The 14,843-nt window shown below is 28.7% G+C and overlaps 1 protein-coding gene across 1 annotated transcript in view; it reads right to left on the bottom strand.

Moving 5' to 3' along the window:
* The window catches only part of Sdb (SAXO downstream of blistered), a 31,011-nt gene extending 17,585 nt beyond the window's left edge, over positions 1-13,426 (bottom strand). The window contains exon 1 of the mRNA XM_035874533.2: positions 8,643-13,426. Coding sequence (XP_035730426.2) covers positions 8,643-11,981 — 3,339 coding nt within the window. The 5' untranslated portion in view covers positions 11,982-13,426. The remainder of the gene's footprint in view (positions 1-8,642) is intronic.
* Positions 13,427-14,843: the final 1,417 nt, after the last annotated feature.

Genomic DNA, 14,843 nt, shown 5'->3' on the forward strand with positions numbered 1-14,843 from the left:
TAGTAACAAAAATAATATTACGAATTTATAAAAAGTAGGATAAAAATTTTGTGAAAAATAATTTAGATCCCATTTAACATTTGTTATTCTATGAAAAATATTCGAAGGAATTAAAATTTTGAAGTTCCTTTTTTTTTTTTCTTTTTTTTTTTTCAACAGATTATATTCTCCTTTAATTGCTCAATCGTTAAATAAGATTAAATATGAATTATATGAAGGATTATATTAGGGGACAGTTTTATCATTCGTCTCTTTCTTTTAACATCGAACGTGTTATGAATGATGCAACGAACACGTAGTTTAGCCTTTATACGTATCAATCGATTATAATATTGTCTTGTCAACGAACTCAAGACCATTAGGTAGTTCATTCCCCTCAAAGACAATTAAAATGGACTTTGCTAATCGAAATTATTATCGTCACGCTAATTACATTCGCTTTCGCGAGCTGTTTACTAAATTGATAACTAAAACGTCCATTACTTCCATTACATTGTTTCGTATAATATTTCTTATTTTATTTTATTTTATTTTATTTTTTTTTTGTTTCTAATCTAAACAACTAAATGAAAAAGAAACGAAACGTAAAATTATGTAATTATTTAATATAATTAATAATAATACATATGTATATGTCACGTGATCAAAAAAATTTAATTATCATAAAATATTAACGATATTAATAATATTATAAGATTTTTATATAACAAATAATGATCGTCAAAATATTTCAAAAATTTCCTATTCAAGTTGATCGGAGTTGGAATAAAAAAAAAAAAAAAAAAAAAAAAAAAGAAGAAAAAAATAAACAAATGCACATAAAAAATGAATGAATAAATAAATTTAAAATAAAAAAAAAAAGTTTATCAAATATATATATATATATATATAAGAAAATTTTTGCTCTATAATCTAAAGTTAAAAATTAATAAAAAAAAAAAAAAAAAAGAAAAAAAGCAAGAAAAAAGAACAGAAAAAAAGAAAACAAAAAGAAAACGAACAAATAATATGTCAATTAAAAAACTAAACACTATATTTACTTCGCTATATTTCTAAAAATCTAATCAATCAATTGCTTGTGAGTTCTAGAGAGAGAAAAAGAGAAGGAAAAAGGAAAAAACAATTCCAATATAAACGTCGTAGCAATTTCCATTTGATTAAATCCATACCTACAATCAAGGTAACCTAATCGATCGATTATTATAAGAGATGAAGTAAACATCATGTTTTACGATAATTATCCTAACACACTTTGAGATGTAATTTGCAAAGAGAACAATAATAATAAAAAAAAAAAAAATATATATATATATATATATAGCATTAAGGACTATTAACTTAGAATTAACATGAAACCATTACCTTTGTGATAATCAACGAATAAAAAGTATAAAAAATGTAGCATAAATTTCTAATTTCTCATAAAAACACGTTAATAATACGGCAAGTTAAATACAGATCAGAAAGAAGACATTGGAATAATGAGAACGAAAGAAAGATTTTAGTTTTATGATTTATTTTCTTCTTTTCTTTTTTTTTTTTGATCATTATCGTCTTGAATTATATTTATTAAGTGTAAGAAAAAAAAAAAACAGAGAGAGAGAGAGAGAGAGAGAGAGAAAGATGGATAGATAGAGAGATTAGAAATGTCACGTGCTACTTTGCTCAAAGTAACATGAGATTTGCAGTGGATGACTTTTTTATATGTGCGCACACCTTATAAACGTATCACATAACATGCTGAGCTAAAACGTTCTCTACCTTTCAGATTCGATTTCGTTCTTCTCTTATTTTTTAGTCGTCAGACTGCTTGCTGATAGTTGCTTGAAAAAAGACAAGGAAAAAAAAAAAAGAAAAAAAAAGAGAGAGAGAGAAGAAATAAAAGTAAAAAATATAATAAATTATATACTCGAGTGAAAGTAACGGAAGACTGGCTTGTTCCATATATAGATATATCCATTCTATTAATAGTGTATATATGATTATTATTATTATTATTATTATTATTATTATTATTATTATTATTATTATTATTATTATTATTATTATTATTATTATTATTATATAGATAGTAATTTATTTTATGATAATTTTTAATAGAAATATAAAATAATATATTTCATTATTACTATTACTACTATTATATTACACACACATACACACACATATATATATATATATTATTATATATATATTAATAATAATATATATATAATTAATTAAATATATAATTCCTATAAGAATAATCGTTGAAATTTGTATTATTCTTTTGGATCTTTAAACAGAAAAAAAAAAAGAGAAAAAAAAAGAGAATGAAAAAAAGAAAAACAAGAAATATATAAATAAAGGGATAAAAGCAAAAGAAAGAAAAACATTGTATATTATTTCACGGTTAGTTCAACGTATACGTTTTGCTTCGTTAAACGTATTTAATCATCATAACTTTTACTCTACCAATAAAAGAATCATAGTCAAGTGTAGGCGATGATAATGGTAAGTTAGAAATGGCACGTGTATATACTACTAATAATATTACGACAAATTTTATATACGTGACGTTAAGTTAAAATTATTCATTTTGATGATTCCACTTTAAGGACTCTATTTATTATTTCTAAATGGTAAAATGTATAATACTTATTAGAATACTTATAATATATGTATTACTTTCATACATAGAATTGACCATTTGATCGATGCCTGGTGCTTACGTTAAAGTGACTTGACCTTTGTTCACTTACTATACCAGATAGTTAATGAAAAAATTACTCGTTATGGATGTGTGTTCTTGGTATTTTAAATTTAGATCACGGTAAATTTTACTTTCATATTCTTCACTAGCGTCAATTTCTTTTATATATATATATATATATATATATATATATATATATATATATATATATGTATATAAAATAAAAAAAGATCGAAAAAATCTAAAATTAAATATAAAAAAAAATAAAAGAAAGTAGAAAGATTTTATCGAATTCTTAATTATATCTAATCTCACCAAAAATTGTTTTAGGAAATATTAAAATAATTTTACACATACACATATATGTATGTATATATATCAGATATATATATATATATCAGAATTAAAAAAAAAAAAATATAATAATTAATAATTTAATTTAAATATAGTATAAAATAAATAAAATTATTTGTAATAATTAATTATATAATTATTTAATTATAATATATATTATTTATTAATTTATTAATAATTATTTATTTATATTAAAAAATTTTATTATATATATATATATATATATATATATATATAAATAAAAAATTTTCATATAAAATCTAATATAACTAATGTTTAATGAAAAATTACATATTAATAAATTACGAAATAATAAAATATTCTTTTACCTTTATCACTTTTTTCCTTTATTAATCTTTCCTATTTGTTTTCTTTTTTATTTTATTTTCGTTCAGTTTTTTTGTTTTCACGCAACCGGATTGATTTGTACGAAATAAAAAATTTGTCATTGTTTATGCAATTCGACGAAAATGTGTTTTCTTTCAAGTCGATGTAACGAAAATATAACGTAAGGTAAGAGAGAGAGAGAGAGAGAGAGAGAGAGAGAGACACTATTATATCTACGAGTATAGCGGATCGTCGAGGAAATACGGGTTACGCGTATATACAAACGACACATACATAAAATACACGTCTCTCGACTTTTGCGTGTCAGTAAATAAGTGGAGCGTGTAATATACATACGCTGGTGTAACGATAGTTTACACTAGTGTTTCCCAAACTATTACAGAAAATATTCATTGAAATACTGACGTTTCTTACTTCCTCCCTCCCCTCCCCTCTTCGCCGTTGAAAAATCATGATAATTAAAATATTAATTTATCAATTTCATGGATACTTTTATATGGATATTTTTGCATAATTACAATTTGAAAATAAAATTGTCCACTATATTCTTATATCACTCGCTTTATAATTTATTTATCATCTAGATAAAATATATTGTCCTATTAATTAAATAATCAAGGTGTAATGTTAAAATTTTCAAAAAAATTTTTTATATATTCCATCATAGTAGAAATTTTGCAAATCCTGCTTTATACGTTTCAACAATCAAAAAGTGATAAAGTGTTACCTATATATATATCTACACCTGTACGTATATATAGTAGGTATGTACAGAATAGGCCAAAAGTTTTAAGGTGAGTTGAAAATTTTTCAGATGATACGAAAAAAAAAAAAAAGAAAAGAAAAGAAAAGAAAAGGAAAAGAAAAAAGAGAGAGAGAGAGAAAATAAAAATGATACAAGCGATTATAAAAATGAATTGAATTTTTCACGAGAAAACTTTTTTCAATTAATTTCATTCGAATAATAAAATTTGAGAAAGCTCTATACGATCGTAGTTTTGCGATTTGAAGAAAAACGAAAAGGTAACAAACAAATTATAATAAAATAAAATGAAGAAAAGAAAATCAAAACAAAATTAATTAATTCGAAAAGATCGCGAAAATGGGACGATTAATTGGATTTTTTTTGAAAAATCTTTCACCTGGCCAAAAACTTTTGGTCCATCCTGTACATGGTATATACATAATTAATATGTGTACGTGTATATTTGTATCCTTGTATCTGGTTGGTTTTCATGTACGCATGTACACAAATATGCGCGCGCACATATCGCGTCACGTTTATTTCTCGCTTCTTTTTAAACGTTACTTTTGCGTAACTTTACCTGATTCAATTTTTTAAATGGAATTAATGATTCCTTGTTTTTTTCTTCTTTTTTTTTTCCTTATTTTCTTTTCTTTCTTTTCCTATTTTTTTTCTTTTTTTTTTTTTTTTTACGTCGTATCGTCATCATACACTTTCGCAAGATATTGGTAACTACGCAAATATTCATATTTATTAGAAAAATTTGTGATTTAATTATTTTGATAAAATATCTCTATTCAATCCCTTTGATTCCTTTTAATTTCGTAAAGTTATGTGAATTTTTTAATTTCTTTTCTTTTTTTTTTCTCTCTCTCTCTCTCTCTCTCTCACTCTCTTTTTTTTTCGTTCTTCCTCTTTTATTATTCACTTGACCGTATCTCGTTATATTTGGCGAACACACAATTTTCTAATCGTCACGTTAATTTACATTCCAATACTTTGTTTCTTTTTTGTTGTTGTTGTTGTTGTTGTTGTTGTTATCTTAATTTACACCGAGGAAAATCGATTATTATTTACAACGTTCTTTTTAAAATTAACGTGATAGTGAAAAATAGTAAAGAACGTTGTCACGTGATCGTCGTTAATGCAATGAATAAAATCAATTATTTCCAATATAAATAATTTTTTTTCCTAATCTTCAGATAAATACCTAATTGATCTAACGAAGATATATTTTCATGGCACAAGAAAAAAAGAAAGAAAAAATGAAACGACTAATAAAATAATTATAAAGGTCCGTTATCTATTCTAACATCAACGTGTCTAAATAGAAAAGTTATTAATCAACATACTAATCGTTGAAATAAATAAAGTAATATTAGAAATCTGTTAGATCACATTACGTATATTATTCTTACGTGTAAGTATATATTAAATTAATGGTAATGGATCTATGAAAATATCGTATTATATTTTAACGATTTAACGAGAACAAGTCTTTCTGTTTCATCACTATTCTGTACTTATTGATTTAAAAAATAGAAGTAGAAGAAATAGAAATAGTAAAAGAAGCTGTATACGCGACACCTATACCACATAAATACATATATTCATGTCATTACGGATTACGAGTTCCTTTTAAATTACGTAAGTATAGATTTAAAGAGCTCGAACGAACTACCATTCATTCGTAACTAACTATATATTCTCTCTTTCTCTTTCTCTCTCTCTACCTCTCTCTCTCTCTCTCTCCTTCTCTATCTCTCTATCTATCTTTCTCTTTATATCTCTTTTTCTATTACTTAGATATATATTAAATATATACAAAATATTGGCGAAACAAAAGTTCTTAGGTGATATTTAAAAATCAATTACACTTTTTTTTTTTTTTTTTTTTCTTTTAGAGATACTTTATAACTTTCTTTATACGTCATAATTTTTACGAACTGATGATCTTGTAGTATATATTTTTTTTTTTTTATACAATTTGCAAAGATTAAACGTTAAAAAGTCTCGAGGAAAAAAAATAAAGTTGATTGATTTTTATAATACATTTGATAGAATGTTTGAACCGAGGCTATATATTTCTTTTTTCTTTTCTTTTTTTTCTTTGTTTTCATTTTCTTTTTTTTTCTTTTTTTTTTTTTTTAACATCGATACGATCAGAAAAATAATATCGTATTATTTATCGCGCGAGGAAGAAAAAAATCTAAACGTTTTTATATACATATATATAAAATGTAGATACGATTTAGAGAAACTAAATGATTATAATCAAGTCAAACAAAATGGTTTCTATAATACCTCACGCAAGATGCTGATGGAAACAGGTCGTCCATTAAAAAAAAAGTCAAACCAATATGAACGATGACGTCATTCTGACGAACTCATGACTCCCAAGCATTAAGCACGATCGTTATCGTTCTGAGTACATACGTGTGTATGTATCCATGTATATATATATATGTATCCATATATGTATGTATGTATATATGCTCGATTTATCGCTTAGATCATTCAAGCAGGTACATATATAGATATGTATATACATACGTGTATACACGTTCAGTCAATTTAACTCTGCCGATTTGTCTTTTATAAGTCGAGATTTAGATACATATACAATGACCTTGTACTTGAGAGATCATGCGGAATCACAATCACAGAGAGAGATAGAGAGTGAGAGAGAGAGAGAGAGACGGAAGTACCTTTTCTAAAACGATTGATCTTACATATGATTATTTTTTATTTGCATCATTCGTTACGTTATTCCTCGAGATCATTAAACGAAACTTGTAATACAGCTTAATGTTATATATTATTCATAAAAAAAAAAAAGTAATAATAATAATAATAAGAAGAAGAAGAAGAAATTCTTCATCGTGAAACGTGAATATTAAATTTTTATTGAAATATTTATTGGTATCGTTCGAACACATTTGATATAATCTAATCTATCCTATTATTTTATTATAATTATTTAATAAAAATGACGAAATAAATGTATAATCATTAGAATCAATTGAAAACGAATAGATGAATTTTTTCAAAGGTTTAATCTTTTCTTTCTTCTTTTTTTCCTTTTTTTTCCTTTTTTTTTTTTTTTTTTTTTTTTATAGATTCGAACAATCGAATCATTTTGCATCGTTCGACAATAACGAAACGTTGATCTACGATTTATATCATCATTATTTTATATCAAAATAAATATATAGTTTTTAATCTTTGATAATTCTTATCGATAATTTCAATCTCGATATCCGATATTTCGAAAATTTTACGTAAAATTCTTATCATATTTTATAAATCTTATCGATATACGATAAATATTTTAATAACAATTGGATAAAGTTTCTCGTGCATCGCTTTAAATCTACATTTAACGTTATCATTAATTTCCTCATATCAATGGATCATTTTCTAAACAAATGTCTAACGCATTGAAAGGAAAAGAAAAGAAAAAAAAAAGGAAAAAAAAAAAGAAACCAAGAAAGAAATAAAAATATTAGTCCCTTTAATGATTCACGTTCGATTCATTAAAATCAAAATTGTCTAATTTATACGTACGAAATAGAACATTCGTTAATTATAGAATATATAGAACTAAACAGAACGATTTTAATTAGAAACTTCGAACTATGCTCATGCCGAGAATATTATGTTTTGATGTTATCGATACTATCGATTTCAGCCTAAAGCGTTCCGACATTTAGATATAGTATAATCATTGTACCGATCATGCCAAAATTTTACCAAAGAATGTCTAAATTCTATCAAAATAATTATCTCTCTCTCTCTCTCTCTCTCTCTCTCTCTCTCTCTCTCTCTCTCTCTCTCTCTCTCTCACTCTCTCTCTCTTTCTCTCTTATACGCGCATCTCATATTATTATTTTTTCTTTCGCATATTATTTTTTACGCGCATCTCATATTATTATTTTTTCCTTCGCATATTATTTTTTCTTTCACTTCAACCCACATTCTAATCATCCAAATGACTTTTTAATTGACCAATCAGACAACCGTTAAATTTTAATGGCGACGCACCATAACAATTTTCACTATTACGTTCAATCTATTCTTTCGGTGTGAACGACACTTAAAATTAATAATAATGATATAAATCCCATGTATATAATCCGGATGTAAGTACATACATACATACATGCATACATACATGTGTATCTGTATATATATATATATATATATATATATATATGTATATATGTAAATATGTAAATCGTATACAAATGTCCAACCTACTCTCTTCGACATTTCAAATACTTATTTTTATCTCAACAACATATGACATCATACTTCTGATTAACGCACCTAACTCATATTTTGCGGAAATTAATGGTCAGGATTTGATCAACCATATAAAGATAATTAAGAGATCAAATTGGTTGCTTTGCTTTGCTTTGTTTTTTTCCTTTTTTTATTATTATTATTATTATTATTATTATTATTATTATTATTATTATTATTATTGTTATTATTACTCACCACAGTGTCCTTACGTGTATCCGTGATAAATTCGTTGATGACATGTTCTTCGTGTATATCTCGAACGTCCGATTTGAACATGGTAACATCAGTGACATCAGTAATATTTGTAATATTCTTTAAATCTGATTTAAACGTAGTAATATCTGTGACGTCAGTAATGTCCTGAACATCCCTAACATCTTCCACGAATGTCGAAAAGGTTGTTCTTTCGATCGATTTATCGATCATTTCTTGATCAATGGGCAATCGTGAAATTGTTTTTAAATCTTCAGACTTTTTTAGATCAGAAGAAGAGAATAAAGATTTCTCAATGTCTGTTGGTTTCCTTTTAGAATCCTGTGGTTTTTCATAAACAAACGAACCATCCCAGGTCGAAGCACCAGGCTTCGAAGGTCGTATAGTCCTGTCTATTGATTTCTTTTCCGGACTTTTATCTCTCTTATCTATATCGTCATATCCATTAGATTCTCCGATAAATCTTTTCTCATAAGAAATATCATCTTGAATAATCTTCGACGAATCGATAGAATCAATAATCTCATTTGTTGTACTTATAACTTTAGTTGAACTTGTTAAATCTTTCGAAATATCTTTCGATATAATTGATGTTCTCATGTCCGTAGTCGATATATTTTTATCCTGTATGAAAGAATCATCCCAGGTCGAAGTACCTGGTTTCAAAGGTCGTCGAATTGATTCATCGATTGGACTTTTTGATCCATTAAATTCCTTTAAACGTTTCGTATCATCAGTAATATCTTCAATAATTTTCGATTTATTAACAATTTCATTTGTTGACGTTGTTTTTAATTCGGTTGAACTAACAAAATCTTTACTATCCTTCACGATCATCGAACTTGACGTCTTTCTATCATCCAATTTTTCGTAAACGAAGGAACCATCCCAAGTAGACGAGCCTGGTTTGCTAGGTCGATATGTTCTATCTTGAACATGCAACGATTCCTTCGATCCCTCAGCGATACGTCTTATTCCAGTGTCCGGAGTTTCAGGTCGATCTTCTAATGTAATAGTTCGTTGGCTCGAGGTCACCGGTTGTTGTCCATCTCGTTGGACGACCGTTTCAACGGAAGTAGAAGAGAAATCAAGATTGGACGTATCGTTGTAGTAACTGTCATGAGTTTTCGTCTTACGATCCAATTTAACCAGATTGGTGTCGGTAAATGTCTCTGATGTTATTCTATCGTGAATATCGAGAGTAACGTCGCTCACGTGTTTCCTAGGTTTGTCCTCCAATGAAATATTAACATTAGTTTCTCCTCGTTTCGATAAATCACTGACTTTTTGTTGTTCGGTTCTACTAGATGATCTTTTTATGTCTTCGGGTTTTTCGAAAATAAATGTACCATCCCAACTGGATGTACCTGGCTTACCAATTAATCTTTTTGGACTCTGATGAACAATCGTTTCCATTGACGAACTATCTTTAATATCAGTGAAACTCTGTTGACTCGAGGAATGTTCGACTATGTAAGATGTCGTCGAAATGTCGGCTTCGTTTATCGAATGATCCTCGCTCACGTCATGAATTACAAATGTCTCGTCAGCTGGTCTTCGTCGACGATCCAATTTTGGTGATCTCTCGTAAACGAAACTACCGTCCCAGGTCGATTCGCCAGGTTTGTAACTTCGATGATCTTTTTTAATTGATGACGATCTTCCAATACCTATATTCTCAACGTCCTCCTCGTGAATCGTTTCCGATACTGATGTTACCAATTCGATATTTTTTGCATCGCTCGAACTCGCATATTCGACCACGTATGAGCTCGATACGTATTCGGACATATTCGATATATTTTGTTGCTCCTCCGTTATATCTTGTACGTCCATTATTACATCTCTCAATTTATCCTTTCTTCTTACAACGGTTTTATCGAGATCTTGTTTGTTATCGTATCGTATATTTTTATTTGCATCAAATTGATTTTTATCTAATAACTTTGATTGATCCGTATAAATTTGACTCTCCTTGGCACTACTGATTTTTTCTTCCGAGATAAATCTCGATGTGTCCGTTGATCCTTCGCGAACGTGTACGACGTTAGACAATTCTTTTTCATAGGTACCATCTAAATTTTTTTCTTTGTAATCACTTCTTTGCGTTGATTCAATGATATCATCCTTATTATTATTATTATTATGCCTAAAAATATTGGCATCCGAAATATTACCTCGTCTTTTCGTTTCTTTAGGTTTCTCATAAACGAAACGACCATCCCAAGTAGATTCGCCAAGTTTTTTACGACGAACATCAGCAGTACCGATTAATAATTTCGAACTATCCTTTGACGTTTCTTGAATCATCGAGGACATCTCTCTGATCGTATTTGAACTTTGTTCGTTGGTGATTTCAATGCCTGTCCCGGCATCTCTTTCGTCAATCGTTCCACCATCCAGCAACACGTTGCTAATCATTATATTATCATTTTTTCTCTCACTATAAGACTTTGTATTTCGTTCGTTTATAAATGTACCATCCCAAACGTTAGTTCGTCCTGATTTAATCGAATTATCAAGGACGGTACTTTCACCTGATGTCTCCTTGACGTCGTCATCTGTAAATTTAACAATACGTGATGCCCGTGGTAGTTGTTGTTGTTGTTGTTGTTGTTGTTGTTGTTGTTGTTCGACCGGTAAAAATTTCGTTTCATTTTCGACACTTCGGCTATTAGACGACAATATTTTCCCATTGTCATCAATCATCTCAGACGATTCTTTGATACTTTGAATGTTACTACTGATGGTATCACCATTCTTCGTTATTTCTTCTTTCGATTCTTTATTAGCCTGTCTAGTTTCTATCGTATTAGACGATAACACTTTTATATCACCATGATGATCAATAGTCTCTTGTATATTACTAGTCGAAGTGGAAACCATTTTGGATCTTTCACATTGACTTTTGGATCTTTGATCTTGCATTAAAGTTTTCCCATCCTGTTTAATTATTTTTTCCGCGATAATAAAATCCTCCGAACTTTTGCCGGTCCTTTCGATCGAACTTTTCGTTGCCGATATCGGTGAAGTTTTCTCGATCACCCGTATAACATTACCTTTGGAATCCATGATAACCTCGCGACTTGTATTACTACTTTCAACGATGCTACTTCTGGATTCGCTCTCTACTATTGTTTTCTTTGCTTCTTCGTGTACGCTACTGGATGACAATACCACTGTTTCAACAACACTCGTACCAGTAGATGCCTGTATATCTCCTGTATTATTTCGACTGGATGACGTTATTATCGTCCTATCGCCGCCATCTTTTGTCCCACGAACATTCCCCGTTGAATCTTTTTTACGATTTAACGTCATCCTTACGATGATCCGTCTTTATATCGTATTTATATATATATATATATGTTTGTATTTATCGAAGTTCTATCTAATTAGATCAATTGCGACGTATTATCGTTCGGATATTATATATTACGATGATAATTTCAAAAACAATTGAGATAATTATCTATAAATAGATCAGTTATCTCTTCTTTCTAACGTAAACGCTTCTCGCACACCTCGCTTATAGATTATTATTCCCGTTTTTGTATCTCTTCGTTTTCTTCCTTTCTCCTCTTCTTCTTTTTTCTTTTCTTTTCTTTTCTTTTCCCTTGGTTTTTCTTTTCTTTTCTTTTCTTTTATTTCAATCAATGAATAAAAATTAGTTTACTCTTTATCACACTTGCTATTGCTTCACGTTAATTTACGTTTATCGTAATACAAATTATTCGATATAATTCCACGAATGATACGCACTTTTGCCAATACGAGAATTGTGAAAGAACAAAAAATGGATATAAGGAAAAAAAAGATCTTCGACGACTTTTCTCTTGTGTATGTGTGTATATGTGTGTATGTGATATTTTGTTTATTGTTATATCTCTATCTCACTCTCTCTCTCCCTCTAGGTGGTCCTCTTCTCTCTCTCTCTCTCTTCTAGTCTCTTCTGTTCTGTTCTCTTCTCTTCTCTTCTCTTCTCTTCTCTTCTCTTCTCTTCTCTTCTCTTCTCTTCTCTTCTCTTCTCTTCTCTACCACTATTTCTCCCTCTCTTTCTCTCTCCCACTCTTTGTTGCTTTGCAGGCTCCGTTTCGCAGGAAGAGGCGTGTGTTTCACTGATGTTCTCTGCTCGATATCGCACGTCGATGTGGCATTGCGGCCAACTCGCGGGCCCTAGTGACCAAACACGATGACTCTCTCCACCTCTCTATCTCATTCTCTGTCTCTCTCTCTCTATCTATCTCTCTCTCTCTCTCTCTCTCTCTCTTTCTGAACGAGGCCTCTCTTCTCTCTCCTCTCTTTCTCTCCCTCTCTCTCTCTCTCTCTCTCTCTCTCTTTCTTCTCTCTCTTTCTGTTCACTTTTTAGCTTATGGAGAACGCCGATTCCCTACCTTCGAGACTTTACTCGACCTCGGCGTGGGACGTTTCTGTTTCTTTCTCTCTCTCTCTCTCTCTCTCTCTCTCTCTCTCTCTCCCTCTCTCTCTCTCTTTCTTTCTGCCTTTTTCACGCACTTGTACGTACGTAAACACGTATAAAGTCTGTTTATATTGTATGCATAAGATCTTCTATCTTTCTTACTATCTATTTCTTTCTCTCTTTCTCTCTCTCTCTCTCTTATTTGAACTTTTCAATAACTTCTTCTCTCTCTCTCTCTCTCTCTGTCTGTCTTTCTCTTTCTATCATACATTCTAAATGTATTTCCTTACGTAGCAGGAATGATTAAGAGAATTTATGTATAGTATTGATCTATCTATCTTTCTTTTTATTATATATACATAGGATTTATATATACGTATATATTTCTTTCGTCACATTCATACATGTATATATATGTATTCCTTTTGCATTAGAAATATTGAAAAAAAACTAATGTATCTATTTATTTATATATCATATTTTATTTATATATGTTCGTTCTATCTCTCTTTTTTACGTATTTATATATAAATATATAAACTTTTCTAATAATATATTTATATATATATATATAATTTCTTTTATTCTTTGAAATTATTAGAATTGATGTACGCTATTTTTTTCCACATAATTTTTTATAGCTACACAGATATAAATCTATTTTTTATATACTAATGTATAACATATATATATATATATAAACATATATATGTATTTATATGATTCACTTTCTCTCTCTCTCTCTCTCTCTCTCTCTCTCTCTTTTTTTTTCTCATATACAAATATTTATACGTTTTGTTCATTCACTGTCATTCATATATTCATTGTTCATTTGATTTCATAGACATTCCTTCATTATATATACATCTATATGTGTGTGTATTTTTTTTTATAATATAAACACAATCATATAAACATAAAAATATACATACATATACACATATATACATATATATATATATATATATATATATATATATATGTATATAAATGATTTCTAATATGAAAATTCTTTTTTAATCTTTTTCAAAGAAATTTAGAAAATAATTTTCTATTATTTTTAAAGCGTGTAATGATATTTCTTGAAATGATATTATGAGAACGACAGAAGAGAAGATTCATTTGTGAGGGAGTTAAGCTCGAAGGAACCGGTTCCTCGTGACTACGACGACGACGACGACTACGACAACGATAACAACCACGACCACGACGACGACGACGACGACTACGACTACAACGACTACGACGACGACGATATAAACCGAGCGATGACGTAGACCGTTACGAATCTTCTCATTCTCTGCCCCTTCTACCACATCTTGTGGTATCCTCGTTCTCCATCTCACGATTGAGTCGCCATCGTTTCTACGTTTTAGACTTAGTAGAGAATTAGAGAGATAGAGAGGGAAAGAGGGAAAGAATATAAAGATAATGAGATCGAATGTATTCTCTTTTTTCTTTTTTTTTTTTTTTTTTTTTTCGAAATTATTTAGATAATATAATGCCTTAAGGTAATAATTCGATAGTAAATTTCTCTTTTAAATTTTGATCGATAACAATGACGACGAAGACGACGATGATTCACTGAAGGTCAAAATTTTTTTAAATGATCGATCATTTTTACGACGTCAATGAAAAAGTATTTTCACGATATCCCACTGGATCAATCTTTTACGTTAAGTTCTATGTATTTTCAATAAATCCGATTAAATTAATTGTATATTATCTGTGAATTTTTTAATTAATTTTTTTTCTCTCTTTTT

Source organism: Vespa mandarinia, chromosome 18 (genome assembly GCF_050613455.1).
Source record: "Vespa mandarinia isolate Hongniang chromosome 18, ASM5061345v1, whole genome shotgun sequence".
NCBI lineage: Eukaryota > Metazoa > Arthropoda > Insecta > Hymenoptera > Vespidae > Vespa > Vespa mandarinia.